The following is an 18,534-nucleotide window of genomic DNA, read 5'->3' as shown; positions in this document are numbered from 1 at the left end:
ATCAAAAATAATTGGAGAAATTTGCTCATAATCTTGGTTAGTGTTTAACATGTTAATCTGTTCTTTTTTTTACCCTCCCAGACCTGTACAAGGTATCATGTAGTAGTGTGTCATATGGTTAGATACCGCGAATAACACATAGTGGGTGGCCAGCCCTTCTTGTTATTTTTCTTGGTTTCCTGGCATGCTTTAAGTCCAGGTTGAGACTCCCCAGTACTTCAAACTTGCTGATTTTGCTAGAGCAGGGTCTTTAAAGACATATTGTCTGCTAGGTTTAGGCTCAACTTTTAGGTTGATTCAAGAAAAAGATTTTTACATCCTAATGCATGCAGGAAGCTTATAAATGCAGTTCCTAAGTCTGCAAGCACTTACACGTTTTTTACTTCACATAGGAGAGTAATCTCAGGCATGTGTTTTTGCTGCTTGTGGGGGTAGAACAGGAGTCCCATTTATTATGCTTTTAGATTTTAATAGATAGCTTATTAGTCTTGAACACACAGTGTTTATTTTCTAAAAATGATGCAATTAAAATGCAGGAAGGTAAAGAGAATGGTACAGTTAAACGTATTTAATAAGCATTGCTAATACTTTATGAGTTGGTATCAGTATGAAACTGGTTAGGCTGTCAAGATGACTCTTTTCCTAGTAAATGCATAAGTAGTGGTTTTTTTTTTTTAAATCTACTATTAGGAGGTTGTGCTAAAACTTAATTAGATGCTAATTTGATGAGTGGTCAGATGGTTTCTTCCAGTTCCCCTCTAATTCACTTGTAACTCCACACTTTTAATAGTGCGGTGGGGATTTTTCTTGTCTCTGAGTCAAATTCTCCTTCTTAGTAGGAACAAAGTGTTGATATTTTGCCTAGATGTTTATCTTCCAAGAACAGAATGGTTGTCCAGTCACTGCACATAATGTTCTGTTAATATTAGAGTTGGCATTTCTGAAGGGAAAGAAAAAAAAAAGACCCAAGAGTGTTAGGTTCTTTTGGAGGTGGAGGGGTTGAGGAGTGGGAACAGAAACTTATTAAACACAACATTCTTGGTATTCCACAAATGGTAAAAAAAAAGGGGTTACTAGTCTGCACTGCAGCAAGTGCAGTATGATCAAGGTGGAAATATAATCGGTAGCTAGACGTTCATTTTATTTACAGAAATAAAATACTAAGCACTATTTTAATAACTTTAAATGACAGAACCCATATATGTATTGTACATTCAATCTGAGTAGTCTAGACAGACTGTTTTCCAAGGAAAATACATTTTCATCAGTATTTGTGGTATGATTCATGGTGGTGAAGAGGCAAATAACTCTTTTTATGACTGGAAGTTGCTTTAACTTGCAGCCACAAGGAAACAAGTCAATGACCGGATGATAGTGGTGGAAACTAGCATTTTATAGTAATAGAGGTCTACACCTTATGCTGAGTTGAAGGTTTTATTTTTCCAGGGATGGCAATTTATCACAGAATGTTCAGCTATTGTTTGCAGACAACCAAAGGTGGTCATTGTAATGGCTCACAGTCCAAAATTTAGATTTGCAAAGCTTGCAGGCAACTTGAAATGTGTACAGGCTGTTGGGAGGCTGTGAGTTGGTCTAAGTAGCTGTAGACCTTCATGCATGCCCCCAGTGCAGAGGGGACACACCAGTTTATGTTTTACGTATGGTTAGCAAAGCATTAAAGGGAGATAAGCAAGCTTGCTAGCCTTGTGTTTGTAGTCTGGCAGAGATACTGTGTAGCTTCATGCGTGTTTTGATTGGATTTATTTTTTATCTCTCTGTAACTCCAGTAAAGGAAGAGGATTCTACTTATAACTATCTCTGTGCTGTCTGCCCCAAATAAAAAGAATGGAGATCTCTTGTTCTGACTGTAGTAAGCTTCTGCAGCTTTTGTTTTTCAAAGTGTTTGGTAAGTGAGTTCATGGGCTCCTGTTCTTGACTAGAATACTGTAGTAGGAGTTTGAAAAATAATTCTGATTATCCACCAGGAAAAAATCTCACATTCTGTAGGGAAGATGTAAAAAATTGTATGAATATGAACTTTTAAATAATATATACTAAAGCACAGTATGTTTCATAACAACGTAATGGTTGTGTGTAGAAATCTAGTCAGGAAATCTACTGGGTGGAGGAGAAATTACAGTTAATCCTGTTGATAGAGCCTTATCAGCAATAAATTCTTCTAAGTACTGGAACTTTAATACATTTTTTTGAAATTTCACCTCGCTGTATGGAGCAGAAGGAAACAATGTATTGTGTTTTTTAAATCATAATGCTTAAAATCTTTGTCCTAATAACATGAAGAATTACAAATTTTCACCTAACACATGGTCTGATTCTGCAAATGGCACTGTGAGATGACGTCTCCGTGAGGAGCAAGACGCAGGGTTGGGCCAGTGAGAGGTTCGTGTGTGTCCTTCAGACCATCTGGGTAGTGCTGCAATGTAATCATTGCATGGAAAGTGTGAGCTAGAGCTTGGATCTGTTACTGTCTGATCATAAGCAGCTGAAAGGAACAGAGCTCTGACCTTGAAGGCACTGAGCTGCTGGAGCGCATTTAAACCATCCCCATGCAGGGCCATAAAGTATCAGCTGCATCACCTTTTGAATGGGTGGCGTTGAGCAACTCCAGAAGATCAGTTTTACATGTAGATGAACATCTAGGTACCAAAATTGATTAGGAAGTCAGTGTTTTCCCTTGTACACGTGGCCCTGTTGTATAAAGAGGTTATTATTGTAGAACCTAGAAAATTGTCCATAACCCATTGCTTGTTGTGAAAGTGGCATGTAATCCGAGCATTTGCATTTGCTGAAGGACCTCCTGCTTTTATAGGAAGCATGAAATCTCAATGGGAGGAAAAATTTCTTCAGCTCTAGGGTTGATCTGTGTATCAGAAGTTACATCTTAGTACATGTAATTTCACAGTGGTTGACCATCAGGTTAAAAATAATCTTGTTGACCACACACAGCGTAACGTTTTTTTTTTAAACTAAAATTTAGTTGTACCAATAGCTACAGAATTAGTTGTTAAAGTCAGTGCTTATTGACACCAACAGTTAGGGGGTGGACTTAGGACTGATTTATTTAACACTTTATGGAAAAGACATACTTTTTTATAAACGTTACAAGTAGTATTTCCCAAATATTATCTAATGCAGCTAGGAAGAGTGGTTAATGAATACTTTTAACTTCATAAAGATCTGTAAGCTTTCAGGGGGAAAGTGAAATACTCTTGTCTTCTTTTTTTCCTTTCTTTTCTCTTTTTTACCTTTTCAGAAAGCATGTGGCTTATTGAATGGATGGCAAAATAGTTTCAACTGGTGCACTGTGCGATGGAGTTTGTCTTAATCAGCTTCTAGTTTTTCTTGTCCTTGCTGTAAGGACAATAATACTGTGGAGGAGGAGAAAAGCAGTATCTGTATTGTAGAGATTTGTAAGCATAGTTGAATTATATGTTGCAACAGTCAAGTCCAATAGAGTTAAAACAGAAAAAAGAAATGGAAATTGCATGTTGAGAAAAGACTTCCATAGTTGGGAATGCAACACTTCACTTTTATTGTAGCATTTACATTTTTTAACACATTCAAACCTTGCTGTGAATTAACTGCTATAGTGGGATTTAGATATCTGGGGGCTTCTTCATTAAACAATAAATACCAAACCACGTATTTCCAGTGCTCCTATCAAAATTAAGTTTTTCTTTGTGCTAGACCAATATATTTTACCTGGAATCATCTTTGGAGAGAAACACTGCATATGAGACATTTGCAAACTCCCAAGACCATCAGGTGTACCTGTGGGTTTTTTTGGGAGAAGTATTTGTTTGTTTTGTTTTACTTTTAAACATAAACATGCAGGATACTACTGTGATGTGATTCAGAGAACATGATGTGATAAGGTTCTCTGACTGTGGTGGTGTAATGACTTTTAATGCTATTTGCCCCTCTTCATCATTGACTTTCCATCTGTGACTGCTGGATGTGGAACATACAGAATGGATGGAGTTGGAAGGGACATTTAAAGACCATGTAGTTCCAAGCCCCCTGCTATGGGCTGGGACAACCTCCACTAGACCAGGTTGCTCAAAGCCCCATCCAGCCTGGCCTTGAACACTTGTAATGATGGGGCATTCACAGCTTTTCTGGGAAACCTGTTCAAGTATCTCACCACCCACATCATAAAAAAAAATTATTTCTTCCTTACATCCAATCTCAACCTCCCTTCTTTCAGTTTGAAGTCATTACACCTTGTCCTATTACTAGGTAAAAAGTTGCCCTTAATCATTTTTATAAGCACCTTTTATCTATTGATAGGCTGAAATTTTGTCTCCATGGAGCCTTATCTTCTCCAGGCTGAACAAGACCACTTCTCTCAGCCTTTCCTCATGGGAGAGGTGTTCCAGCCCTTTGACCATTTTCATACCCCTCTTTAGATTCACTCTAACAGGTCCTTGTCTGACTTGTACTGGGGACTCGAGCTGGATGCAGGTCTCCAGGGGAGGTCTCCACCATGTAAATCTGTCTTGTTAATGAAGACTGTCTTGTCCCACTTGGTTAAGGTGAATCTCACCAGCTCCCAGAAGACCCAGCTTCTCAAAGGACTACAGAAGCCAGAACATAAATATTCAGAGTCCAGTACAAGAACCATATTTGGCATATGTCATTGACCTGGCATCACACTATGTACTCTGAAATGGTTTATATTTTTTGTTATAAGAATTACTACTTTGTTGTTGGGAAAAGTTCAGGCGTTGCAGAAGCAGTGCAGCAGTTGTGAGAGAGCATATGAATTGATTTGACAGATTGTGAGGTAGGTCCTGTTACGTCCTGTTGTGTGTGAGCTACACAAGAGGCAGCTCAAATTACCTCAGGTGTTTGTAGAATCATATAATTCTTTTTCAATTGAGATTCATCACTTGAGATTGCTTGCATGGGGAAATGTTGTGTCATCAAGGCATCCTCTTTTTCTGCTTAGTTGTGAACAGACACAGGAGCTTTTGTCTTGCAGATTATCCACTTGCCCATATATTGATTTTTATCCTCTAACTAAAAGAACAGTGATAACCATGAGTGGTTAAAAACAGGCACTTACAGATGAAATCAGGCTTTTTTTCCATGGTATATCCACAGAATCATGACCTTTCCTTGGATCCTTCTTGCTTGTTCAGGACATGACTGTTGAACAAGGGCAGTTGGTATTGGTTGCTTTCATGAATTTTAATATCACAGAATCACAGAATTGTAGGGGTTGGAAGGGACCTCGAGAGCTCATCGGGTCCAACCCCCCTGCCAAAGCAGCTCCCCAGCTCATATTGCACAGAGAGGCGTCCAGACGGGTCTTGAATATCTCCAGATAAGGAGACTCCACCACCTCCCTGGGCAGCCTGTCCCAGGGCTCTGTCACCCTCACTGTGAAAAAGTTCTTCCACATGTTGGTGTGGAACTTCCTGTGCTCCAACTTGCAGCCATTGCCCCTTGTCCTGTCTCCACAGACCACTGAAAAGGGGCTGGCTGATTCCCCCTGCATTCCATGCTTAAGATACTTATAGACATTAATTAGATCCCCCCTTATTCTTCTCAAGACTGAACAGCCCCAGCTTATTCAGCCTCTCCTCATAGGGGAGATGCTCCACGCCCTTAATCATCGTTGTAGCCCTTCTCTGGACTCTCTCCAGGAGATCCCTGTCCTTTTTATACCAGGGAGCCCAGAACTGGACACAATACTCCAGGTGGGGCCTGACCAGGGCAGAGTAGAGGGGGAGGATCACCTCCTTTGACCTGCTGGCCACACTCCTCTTGATGCACCCCAGGATCCCATTGGCTCTCTTAGCCACCAGGGCGCACTGCTGGCTCATGGCCAACCTGTCATCAACCAGGACCCCCAGGTCCTTCTCTCAGAGCTCTTCTCCAGTGGGTTATCCCCCAGCCTGGACTGATTCAAGCAGTTGTTCCTTCCCAGGTGCAAGACTACACTTGCTTTTGTTGAATCTCATCTGGCTTCTCCCTGCCCAGCTCTCCAGCCTGTCCAGGTCTCGCTGGATGGCAGCGCAGTGTTCCTGCGTGTCAGCCACTCCTCCCAGTGTGTGATTAATGAAGAGTTTTTAGATATGTCTTACTGAACCACAAATGCATTCATAGCATTTCCTCTTCCTTACTGTAAGGATAGCAACTTTTAAAAAGTCTTCAGCTTTATTTTTTTCTTTCCCTAGTCTGTAGCATTTTTTAACAGCGTACTCAAGTGTAACTAGTAGTTTAAAACAGTCATGCAAATTTCAGGCAAATACTAGAGCATAATTATAATCAGAATATAATTAACCAGCCTCATGTCTCTTTGAGAGATCTTTCTCAAAGTAGAGCAGGTAATACTACTTGTGGTGAAATCCTTACCCTGTTCCTGGGATTCACTGCCTTGTTGGGGTTTTTGTTTGGTTTTTTTCCTAGCAGGGAAGCATTTCCATAAAATGTCTGCTAGAAAGGTATCGTGCCCGTGCTTGCTGTCCTTCAGCAAAAGTCTGAGTCAGCAGGATGAGAACCAGATGGATGGGAGAACCGGAAGCATCGTGACGAGCAGAAAATAATCTTAAAAGTGCAGATGTGCAGGGAGGGAGAGAACAGAGATCTTAAGGACTGAAGCATAAAGGAGAATATCATTCAAAATGCATTATGGACAGAACATAGATATATTGGATTTTAAAAATATATATGGAAAATAAGTTAATATTCCCTAAGGCCAAGTGACCTCATTTTAGACTTGCTTTCTTTATGTTCCCAAGAGGACATATGCCCAGACCTCAGTAGGAAATCTGGCTGCCAGCTGGCACAGCACCTTTCAAAGAGACCTAATTTTATATTTTCAGAATCTGGCAATCTTGGCCACCTCCAGCAGTAATAGGCTGCTGCTTCTAATATCTGTTAAACTGCATTTTAACATACAGTCTTAAGTTTCTTTGCCAACCTATTAATAAGGGCCAGGCTATTGAAAGCTGTCAATAGAACCAGAAAAAAGTGGTTTAATGTTGCCAGGTCTGTGGGTTCATGCTTTTGTTTTTCAGGAGTTTACATCTTTTGGCAGGTTACAGGATACTAACTCATATAATGAAATATTATCTTCCCATATATTTAAGTCTGTACTGAGGAGACTGGAATAAATCCTTTGTAGCAATAGTAGAAATCTGCCATATTGAATTCAGTGTTAAAATTGGAGGCAAATTACTTGGAGTACTGGCTTTAATTTTTCTGGGATAGAAATCAGAAACTATTGAGCACATCATCATAGTACATAATGATTTGTCCAGCAAAATAGAATGTAAAGTGGGTAGCAAGGGAAGAGATTCAGTTCTCTGGCTCTATCTCAGGGAGGATGCCAGGGGAGTGCTCTCAGTAGCAGGCAGAGAAGTCTGCTCTTGCTGAGTTCAGGTGATGACAGGCAGCCTATTTGTGTTAATTTAATACCAGGAAGAAAGCTGCCTCAGGTTTGGAAGAGGCAAAATGACTACTGCCATGTGGCAGTCACTGGTTCAGCTTGGGTCTCCTTCAGTTTCTGCTAACTGTAGCTCCAAGTTTGCAGTGATTTCAATCAGTCTTAAACCCTTCAATTAGTTCTTGTAATCGCTAGTAACCAATGTTTGATATTCGTGTAAGTCTGAGGGAAATAAATTGATTTATTTTGGGTATAATTGCAAAATCCTCTGTAAAATTCTTTTCATTAGAAGCAAAAATGCATGTATTTATGAGCAGTAGCAGTGAAATACTGCACTCAAAGCTTAATTGCAGTGGATTCCCTAGTATGTAGCTGTAATGTTGAAGTTTGTCATTTATGTGTAATTTATTAGTGTTCCTTTGAATCCCTGTTAATATCTTTTCTGGTTTTATTGGTTGGTTTGTTTTCTTTTTCCAGCTCTTCGTTGTAGTCTCCAGTTTCTTGGAAATGTTGCAGCAGGAAATGGAGATTCCCAGAATAGCATTTGGAAGTGTGCTTTCCCAGATCTCTTCTTGTAAGCATGGATGCGGGGGGGTTTTTTTAAATGTAATTTCTGTGGTTATATTGAAATCTTTTTTACATGATAACGGTGACTCTGCTAGCACCATGAAGCTTTGAAAAATAACTTTGGTGAGAAAGGGATGGCTGAGACCATATCCTGTAGGTTATTTTTTTTGTTCATCAACCACAGTGCTTGTTCTAAACTGACAGTAGATTGATTTCATTTAACAAAAACTAGAAGAAAACTCTATCTCAACTTCTAAGATTGAAACATAAACTTTGTTTCAGAGGTGTTTTTAAATAGTTACAATAATTTCCAAGAACATAGCTTTTTTTTTCTTTTTTAAATTCACTTTAATGCTTGTGAACCTGTCAGTATTTGTGGATCAGATGGAATTTACAAAAGTCATTTGATCTTTGTGTCTTTCAATCCTTTTGCACCCCTCGTAGCCTCAAAGACTCTCATCCTGCAGGTTTGACAACGAATGTGTAACAAAATGTTACATAAATGATTTTGTGTAGATGCATGACAATATTGTTGATGTGTTTGGCTGGGTTTTTTTGTAGTGAGCTAGCAACAAAGGCACATTCATTCAATTTGATAATAATTCTGAGTGTGTTTTTGGAAGCCCATTTGTCAGCACTGGCTGTAGAAAGACCTTACGATAATAAAATCAGATGATTATTATGTTTTTACCCTATTTGTAGATTTCCAGTTAGCTTCAGTGTTTCAGGTTTTGTAAATTGCCTGTTAAGTTGGACCATCAGCTAGGAGTTGGATGTTTTTCTTTGTAGATCACTTCTATCCCTCTTGGCCAATGACAAACTCCAAATTGTCTGAAAGGCAGCAAAGAACAACAGCTCAACGAGCTGAATACCACTAGCCTTTTTGTTTTTCCAGAGTCAGTTTTAACTTACTGCCCTTCATCTTTATTTTCTTTTGAAGGAAATGCCTAACGTACACTGATGAGAAAGTTGTTGCCTATTGTTGTATGGTGCTGTTCACCTGCCTTAATCCGGAGAAAGTGAGAGAACTAGTGGATCCTGGGAACTTGACTGTGGCTCTTCAAGTCCTGAAAGTCTACAGAGAACAGTTGGAGTCTGAGTGGTCGTATGTATCTTAAGACTTTTATGTTTTTTCTCCTCTCTCACTTAAATGTTTTTCTACTGTAAATCTCTGTTTTAAAATGTCTAAATTTGGGATAATGCTAAACAAGAAATGAAGATCTATTTAGCAGATAGATAATAAATAATGTTTTGATTGCTGATAAAATGTGACTCTGTTTTTGTTAAGGATATAGCCAGGAGTTTTAAAGTCATGGTCTGGTTGTTTGGCGGATTTTTTTTGTTTTTTAATAAAACAGGGTTCTAAAATTCAAACTAATTTATACTTGTGTGCTGGCTTAAGGAGATTTTTGAAATAAAGTTAAAACGTAATGTAGTCTTACAGACTGCAGTTACTGGGTTATGCTAGCAAGACTTGTGTGCCTAATGCTTGTGAGTACTACATAAAATGGAGGGAGGGGGTTGGGTTTGCTTGGGTTTTTTATCAGGTGTTTGTCTAGTGCAACATGCAATCATTTTTATACCAGAACAGAGAAGATGTTTTGTTTGTGAATCTTCTGCGTTTCATTTTCATACTATAAGAGCACCTAATCAGTGGTTTTACTTCATTGAGCTTTTACATTTTTTGCTAATAGGCATTCTTGCAAATATTTTTGTCAAATGAGGATACACACCTGCTTTGGCAGGGGGGTTGGACTCAATCTCTTGAGGTCCCTTCCAACCCCTACAATTCTGTGATTCTGTGATATACATTCAGTTAATTCTTATATAATGCATTGCAGAAGAGGGGGGGAAGAATAGGGCGTATGTTTTTGTAGTATTCTTTTGAAGGCCATGTTTAAATTCTGAATTTAATTAGGAAGGTTTGTCAGGGTTTTACTAGTCATTTGGAAGGTCTTTAAACAGAGGTAAGATGATGGAATGAAAAACAAAATGTCATTTAGTAGTTTGCTGTTGTACTGGAAAAAATGACTTGAAAATTTGTTTGTGACTGGGCTTTTTTCATCACCAAGTCCATTTGCTTAGGTCACACATAGTTTTCAGAAAGTAGACTTAAATTTTCAGGATCTGGTAACCAGACTTCTATTTCAAAAGTGGAAAACTGAGTCTTTAGTTTTGACATCTGTCAGTAGCAACACACATGAAGGATTGCTTTTCAGATAATTATCTTGATTATCCTTCATCTTCTTTATGTATTGAAGATACACTGAAATGTATTTTGACTGAGATATGAAAGCCTGGAAGAGCTGGGAGAGGTTGTCACGGTGTTAAATTTATATTTTGAAGGTAATTGCAGAATAAATGCAGTGTCAGAATAAACACTGAGGTATACATTTCCCTGATCTTTCTAGTTTGAAGTGCATTCTGTTGATGATGTGATGACAGGTTCGTACCTCCTCTCTGGGTGTTTGACATAGATGGGAAATGGTCTCTTTTCAGAGTAGCCTTGAAATGCAAAAGGAGCAAACTTCTGTGAAGACATCTGCCCATGATGAAGGAAAAGAGATGGGTATAAAAGAGGAATCCTAGTCCTACCATAAATCAGTTTCAGGTTGTTTCCCCTCTAATTCTTGTTAGAATGCTGAGTACCTCATACAGGGAATATACAAAAAACCATTTAATTGTTTTCCAGGCATTGAGAAAATACTTGTATTTGGTTTTCTATCATAGTACTTAAATGTTGACTAGTTAAGTCTCAAAGCTCATTATCAGTTTTCGCAACTGAAAAAGCAATGAGTTTGTAGTATAAGTTTATTGGAATACTGTTGTCTTGAAATGAAATTGGAATATTTCCATTTATAATGTTGGCATTGTTGTCAAGCCAAGACAGGTGAAGTGCATTCACAAGTGCAGAAATCTAAACCTGAGGTGGAGTGTATCATAACAGTGCGGTATCAAGCAGTGAATAGATACTCAAATAGTATGACCTTGAAAGTGAAAAAGATAATTCCTTGTGAGAAAGGGACCGGCTTTTCTCTCTTTGTAGCTCTAAAGCTTTGTTGTGATTCATCTTGCACCTGTTTATTGATCCTCACTTAATTTATTCTTCTAATACCCCATTTCTTATATCTCCTGTGTGAAGAAACATGTTTACTCTCTGGTTTTCCCTTGTCGTCTTCTGTTCTTATTGTGAGATAATATTTGCTGTGGCTGAGGATAATTTAAATGGCAAACTAAGTTGTGTCTTCATATTAGGTTGGGTTTTCTAAGTGATTTCTATCCTCAAACTATGATATATTACAGTACATGTAGTATCTTTGGTCTGTTTGGTGCAAAGGGGAGATAAGTAACATTTTCATATGCTTTTTTATATTAAAAAATGGTGTAACAGGCTTGTTTTTCATCTTTTCAATGGATGTCTGCTAATGTATATCTTTCCCTTTGCAACACTGATTTTTTTTTTTCTCTGTTTTGGGTTGTGATTTTTCTTTGCTTTCTCTTTTTTTTTTCTCCCCTTCCCATTCAGTTTAGCCATAGGTGAGTGTGTTACACTGATACAATGCTGTTATCTTAAACCATACTTGCACCTTTTTGAGCCTTTATGGCATGGTCCATTTCTGTCTAGTTAAGGGTTTGGAAGAGCCTACAAAATTAGTTGTCTTGTTACAAGTAGAACAATCATTGTAAAGTCTTGTAACATAATTTGGATAAAGAAAGGAAAAAAAAAATATCAGGAGTGTTTTTCTTAGCTTGCCATTACTAACACAGCATGTATCTCATAGGCAACAAGTTTAGCGTTTTCGTTTCTAACTTCAGAGATTCACTTAATCCTTTAAATGACTGGCTACGTTTTCAGAAGGTACCTGAAGCTTGTATCTTGGGTTCTTCTTTGCATTTCTCTGTCGTTTTTCCATTGAAAAAGCACATACTGTATGCGAGTTCACAATATTACACCTGAAGTCATACACCTGCACCTCCTTGTGCAAATAGTTGTGGGATTTTTCCTAGAACATTATCATTGGTTTATTTTGAGGATAGTTATGAGTCTGAAGACCTGTTCTTTTGTTAGCACTAATGCTTCCACTGTGAGAAAAGTGATGGATGGATACAGTTGTGTAGTGGGTGATCATACATTCTGTCGCTTGCTTGCTTTTTCCTCTTGCTGAGCAGCAGGAAGCAAGCTAGCCAACTCTTGTGCTGACTTTCTTATGTCCTGCCTACTTGAGCAGTTTTATCTGCCACTTCTGCAGGTTTAAGGCGAAGCTGTACTGATGCCAGTCATGCATCTGTTTTCTGTGGCAAAATGTTGGGAAAAACTGTTAGTAAACTCTGTTTGCTAAGATAAAGTCCTGCTCTGTTCCTGCAATCAAACAGAGCAGGCAGTGTCCAGAAATTGCTTCCCAACATGTGCTTTGCTGTCAACAGAAAAGCTGAACAATAAATAGGATTTCTTATTTTGATTGAAATAATATTGTTTAATTTGGCTGGTGGAAGTTGAAGATGCTTGTCTTCGGTATAAGGAAGTTTTGGGGTTTTCTGACAATGATAAATGAAAATCTAAGCTTTGTCCTCGGGTCAGTGTTGTTCCTGACATGTAATGCTGTCTCTTTAGGGCAGCTTTTGAAATTTCGCATATGCCTTACACTGGTAGAAGCTGTTCTTTCATTAGAGCCTTCTGTTTCTAAAACATTGTTGGTTATAAAATGTGTTGCAGTTTCCTACAATTAGGTGTGAGAGAGACAGACACAGTCATTTTTGTTTAGAGTAAGCTTGGACTCTGGTGTATTTCTGTTCTTTCTTTGGTGTCATAGAATCGTAGAATGGTCTGGGTTGGAAGGGACCCCAAGGATCATAGAGTTCCAACCCCCCTGCCACAGGCAGGGACACCAACCTCCAGGCCTGGATCTACACAAGGTTGCCCAGGGCCCCATCCAACCTGGCCCTGAACACCTGCAGGGACGGGGCATCCACCACTTCTCTGGGCAGCCTGTTCCAGCACCTTACCACATTCTCTGTAAAGCACTTCCCCCAATACCTAATCTAAACCTTCCCTCATTCAGTTTTAATCCATTCCCCCTTGTCCTGCCATTGTCTACCCTTTTAAAGAGTTGATTCCCCTCCTGTTTGTATGTTCCCTTCAGGTACTGGAAGACTGCAATGAGGTCCCCCTGCAGCCTTCTCTTCTCCAGGCTGAACAAGCCCAGCTCCATCCACTTCTCTTTGTAGGGGAGGTGCTCCAGCCCTCCCCTGTCCATTTTTATCTTTGCATATAATCTTCCTATTTATAACTATATCTGGGTTCATTACTGGAGCAGGTTTTTTTTTTTTCTTTTTCTTTCCCTCATTGAGTAACTGTTACTCTCTGATATGGGAGAGGATGCATGAGACAGTCACGTAAAAGTGCATGAAAAGTTTTCTGTCCCTCTTCTCATGAAGTTGAAGGTGAGCCTGAGCCGCCTCTCTGGCTGGACTGTAGAACAAATATTTTGTCAGCAATTTATTGAAAATTTGGAGCTGCACTTCGTCTCTCACTGAAATACATACCACTAGGATTGCTTAAACGAATTTACATAGCCGCGGTATTTGCAACAGAGCCAGTGCTCTGTTGTAAAAATGTGGGTCCCTCACGCCCCAGCTAACAAAGTGCTCAGGAAACATTTTTAAACAGCTGTTACGGCATTATCTGGCTGAGCCAAAATACAAACTTTTGTTCCAGGAGGTGATGCTTGCTGCTGGACTCACAAATTACTGAAATTAAGATGCTCTTTCTGTTGAAGTTAAAAATATTACTTAATTCCTGCCTACCTTCTTGTCTCTCAGCTGGAGCATCCGGTTTTGTATTACACCAAATAAGAAATGAATGCCACAAGTGTTTATTCTTCTTGGCTGGATTTTCTTGCTGTCAAATGCTGCTTTTAGGTATTGAAAATCTCTGAATAGCCGGGGGTATTTTGCTTACAGGCAAAACTTTTATTCATAATTTTATTCCCTTTTCTTTTGCACTGAAACTTATGATTTAATGTTTCTCTCTGTTAGTGTCCAGTGAATTCCACAAATAAACACTTAGGATGCTCAATTTATTTTTGCAGTTGCTGCCATGAACCATTAGGACAGAGTGAGGACGTCCAGAACAAATATTTGGATTTAAGGCCATTGGCTGAACTGTAGTCTCTCCCATGGGGTCCTCGCTACTGCATTCGGCTTGCACATGTTGGGTTTTCTACTCTTCACCCATCACAGGAGGGCAAGCATGTCTTTAAAATCTTTTTGTTGTTGTTGTTGAATTGGCAATTCCTCCTCTGTTCATGATCCCATATTCATATTTAGAATCCAGCTTTCCATGTCCTAGCTGGAAAACTCCTTGGGGAAAGTTCAGGAGGAACCTCTTTCCAAGTATGATGTCTTTGGCTTCTCCTTCCAGTCTTGCAGCAGTTCTGTAGGGAGAACAGATGAAACCTGAGATTATTCTGAGCAGTTTCTCAGATCTGCTTTTTTAGAAGCAGTTGTTGGTAGTGGACCTTTTGCAATTCCTATTCTGTCTGCCATAAACCCCTCTCCCAGTTTAAGACAGCAGAGGAAGTATCTTGGATGTAGCTTTCTGGAATTTTCCTGTCAATTTGCCTACTTCTGAAACTGAGAGATCTTTAGTAGAAGACAAGCTTCTCCTGTTGGGGAACAGGGAATGTTTAAAGTGTTGGCTATGCTTCCTGAGACGGGTAGATTATGGGAGATAAGCCTCAGTTTAGCAATTTCTGAATCCAATCAGTGATGGAAAGCCAAGCCATCCCCTTTCTAAGCCGTTTTTGAAACAAAGGGAAGCTATTTTTCAGATCAACATAAGGATATTTTGAGACTATAAGAACAGATTAATTTTATGAACGTGTTTATAGGGTGACTGCATAACAAAAGTTGCTTCAGAACTTGGAAGAAAGGGAGGTAACAGTGCTGTGATGCATGCCTAAGTTTCTCTTCACAAGTGATACACTTTCTATTAAGTATTTTCTGTGGCCTGCTGTAAAGTGAGAAATAGTTAATAAATTTAAGAAGGTATTCTGTTATACAGGGAATGCCCTGGTCAAATTTTGTGTCCAGTCCTTGTATCATCATACCTGTTTATCCAGACCAGATGGTTTGAAGACTCATTTCATTAAGCTTGTGGTTACTTGTGAGCATCAGAAATGTTTCTGTCTTCTGAAACCTGTGAAGCTGCAGAATGTAATTCACACGTTAAATATTGTCTTGATTTAAGAACCGATATCACCTCCATTTCTCTCTTAGAAGCTTGATCCTCTACACAGTTCCAAGATTTTTGTATTGTTACCCCTTTTTCCATCCTTAATATTGGATGCTGAGTAGCATTTTAAAAGTGCATTAATTAACATATATTAAACAATCTGTTTTTAAACTGCCTCTAAACTCTAGTCAACACAGCTTCTGAACTTGTTTCAGGATAGGAATCCTGTGATCTTAGATACTAGGAGATCTTCTTAAGGTTGCTGTTACTGGTCTGACTCCCAAGAGCAATGATCTGAGGAGGCAGATTGTGTATCTCCAGCAAAACATTGCCTGACTGGCTGTATACCCCTTTGTTTTGTAGCTTTTGGCTAAAATGTTAGAGCAAGAAGAAACTGGAAGTTTTCAGGATGGAAAGATGTTGCAGCTTACCTGTCTGGTCCTGAATGTTTGGATCCACAGATGGGCTTGCAAAGAGTGCCCAGAGCTTGCTGCCCTCCAAAAGTTTCAAGGAGTCTGATGTTACAGAAGACACTTCAATGCAAATGTCTTTGCAAAGACACTGGCTCTGCAGAAACAAGTTAATTTCCTTTTTTTTGTTTTGATTTATGGCATACACTAATTAAATGATCCTATCTCCTTGACTGTTCCTTGCTGTGTAGTTGTCTTCTAGAAAATGTGGTGGTGTTTGCAACATGTGCTTACTATCTAGGCCATTAGCTTAAGAATTAATGGCCTCTAACCTCGATGACAGATATCGGTGCTGCTACAGCCTGATGCATGGGTGACCATCCCTGCCCTATCTTGTCCTGAGACCTTGTCCCTAAAAGTAGGCTCTTCTCAGAGGTTGGTTATGATCAGTTGCATCTGGCTTTCTCTGCTTGTGATTGTAGTTGTGGGATTAGCATTACCTCTAAAATACTTCGTACATGGGAAGTGTTTAAAACTCTCAATGTCAGTTCTGTTGTTTCTACCCACTTGTGATCTTTTTTTTTTAATTTTAATTTTTATTTCTTTTAGTATTTCTTAATTCCTTTCTATCTGTTCCCAAATACCAAAAGATCCATCTCTCACATTGTGATGGGTCTTTCTGCATTATGCATCTGCTTCTTCCACCCCTCCACCTCTTTCCATTCAAAGGGATGAGCATGGTTTTCAAGCCCTTGTGAGACAATAATTTATTTTCTGTGTATCATCCATCTTTCCAGTTTACCTCCTTAATGGTATGCTGATGTAATTCTTTTGAAGTGTTGACATATGAAGTTGAGCATATCTTAAATATGTAAGCAAATATACTTACTCTGTAAGCTAATACTCCTTTTCCAGTGCTACTTGCTTTCAACAGCATCTGCCTAGCAAAGGATGGGAATTGGACATATCCTTCCTTTAGGAGACAAAGCTGGAATACAGTGTTGACTAACTGAAATGTATTTCCTACTCACTGTGTTTCTGTGTGAATACTGCCAAGGTCTGAAGAGTTCTCTGTAACAAACTCCCTTGCAGCTCCAAAGGAAGAAGAAAGCACAAGCAGTATCCCGTGTCATATGTGCAGTATGCTGAAAAGGCTTGCCAAGCACTGCCTTTTTTTTTCCTTTTTTCAGTAAAAGCTTTTGCTGAAAACATGCAGAGAGCTATGCCTTAGGCTCTGGAAAATTGTGGACACTTTTAAAAGGTATTCCTCTGTGTTTCCCCACACATCCACATCCACTCCCTTTTCGGTTTGTATTAATCAACAGCAGAAAAGCGTGTCTCACAGTTTAGAAGCTACTGTATTTAGAAGAGAAACCAGCACAGAATGCCACACGAGATCTATTTTTGAATATTGAACCTGCAAACATATGTGTTTTGTAAAATAATTAGGAAAAAGTAGTACAAAATTACATTATAATTTATCCTAACCGAGACCAATGTGTATTCTAAAAGCTGTTTATTTTAGAAATACTTTGGTGGTTCCATTAGAGATGAGGGTATAGCTTGTGTCATCAGTTTTTCCAAATGTATGCATGGGGCAGTGTAGCTACTATGGAAAGAAAAAGCAGGTTGTATTTTTGATTTTTGAAGAGCAAGGAACAAAAATCCTCCATTTTTAAAATGAGAGACATAATATGCCTTCTGGCTTCCAGAAAAACGATATTAAGAGTGTGGTCAACTGTTTGGCATTGGAAGTAAGATTTTCTGAACATCCACTCTTTTTCAAACCACAGCTCAATGATGACTGTAAAGTTTAGGATGTGGGGCTCCCCCTCCCCGTTTTTTGCCTTTGGTTATTTTGTCCTGGCTTATGGAAAGAAGTGTGGACAGAAACTAGTGCTGCTGTGGCAAGGAATCTCACCCATGGGCAGAGATTTAAAGGCAAAGATGGAACTCCTCAGTAGAGTGCTCAGTAGAGTGCTTGTTGCTTAATTGGTATGCGTGTGGTGGAGAAACCAGAAAATGTTACTTTTTTTTTTCCTACCCTTTTTTTTCTTTTTTTTTTTTTTCATTTTGGGCTGGCAACTCTTAACAGTTGAGGGTGTCCCCCACCCCCTTCTTCTACTCTCCAGAAAGTATTTCTTATTTTTAATTCCAGGAAAGTTGGAGTTGTGTTGCAGGTTCCAAGTTCAACTGTGGTTTTAAATAGTACTGTCAATTGGAAAAGTTTCCTTAATTGTAGAGATCTGAGTAGCTTCTACTTTCTATTTGCAGTAGCAGTGTGTTGGCACAGCTTTCCTCAGTCTTTCAAAGCCCAGTCACACATTTATTTATCTTGTCACCTCTTTCTTCTTGTGTATTTTGTGGAGAAGAGGGGAGCAGGAAGTTATTGTATTGCCAATCATCTTCCATTTTTCTCTTGATAGCTTTTCAGGAAAAAAAAAATCCAACTTTGCACATAAGTAAAAATAAACCTCTTTGTAGTGGCTGTCAGATGTAGCTATCAAATGGAAGGTGTCTTCTGAGTCAGAAATATGGCAGATAATCTAAACTCGGTCTTCTAGACCTGAGACTTGACTTCATAGACAGTATTGTGGTCTGTAAGGAGGATGCAATCGCTATGGATAATGCCTTTTGAAGATGGAAAGTTGTTCGCTGTTGTGCTTGGTTCAGCTTGAGACAGGAGTATGGGGATGGTTGACACTTGGGGTTGAGCCTTAAACAGGGAAATGTGTTGCCTTATTCTTCTTTTGATAAGGATGGGCTGGTGTTCAGAATTAATCACCTAGTTTCTAGAGGTCTTTGACAGCACACACATTTCATTTCTCATTAAATAGCTTTATACTTGTAATTGTTTTCTAAATACTTTTGATAAGGTGCTTATATTTTTGTGTAGGGACAAAAAT

The 18,534-nt window shown here is 39.0% G+C and overlaps 1 protein-coding gene across 1 annotated transcript in view; it reads left to right on the top strand.

Annotated features, from left to right (window-relative positions):
- Positions 1-18,534, top strand: part of ATXN10 (ataxin 10) — a gene marked incomplete at its 5' end in the record, with an annotated part of 103,776 nt that overhangs the window by 21,846 nt on the left and 63,396 nt on the right. The window contains 2 exons of the mRNA XM_084272372.1: positions 7,895-7,991; positions 8,925-9,089. Of these exons, the coding sequence (XP_084128498.1) occupies positions 7,895-7,991; positions 8,925-9,089 (262 nt within the window). The remainder of the gene's footprint in view (positions 1-7,894; positions 7,992-8,924; positions 9,090-18,534) is intronic.

The sequence above is a fragment of the Gallinula chloropus genome (genome assembly GCF_964237585.1).
Source record: "Gallinula chloropus genome assembly, chromosome: 1".
Classification (NCBI taxonomy): domain Eukaryota; kingdom Metazoa; phylum Chordata; class Aves; order Gruiformes; family Rallidae; genus Gallinula; species Gallinula chloropus.
Note: the sequence above shows the minus strand (reverse complement) of the source record. Positions and strands in the feature narration are given on the sequence as shown.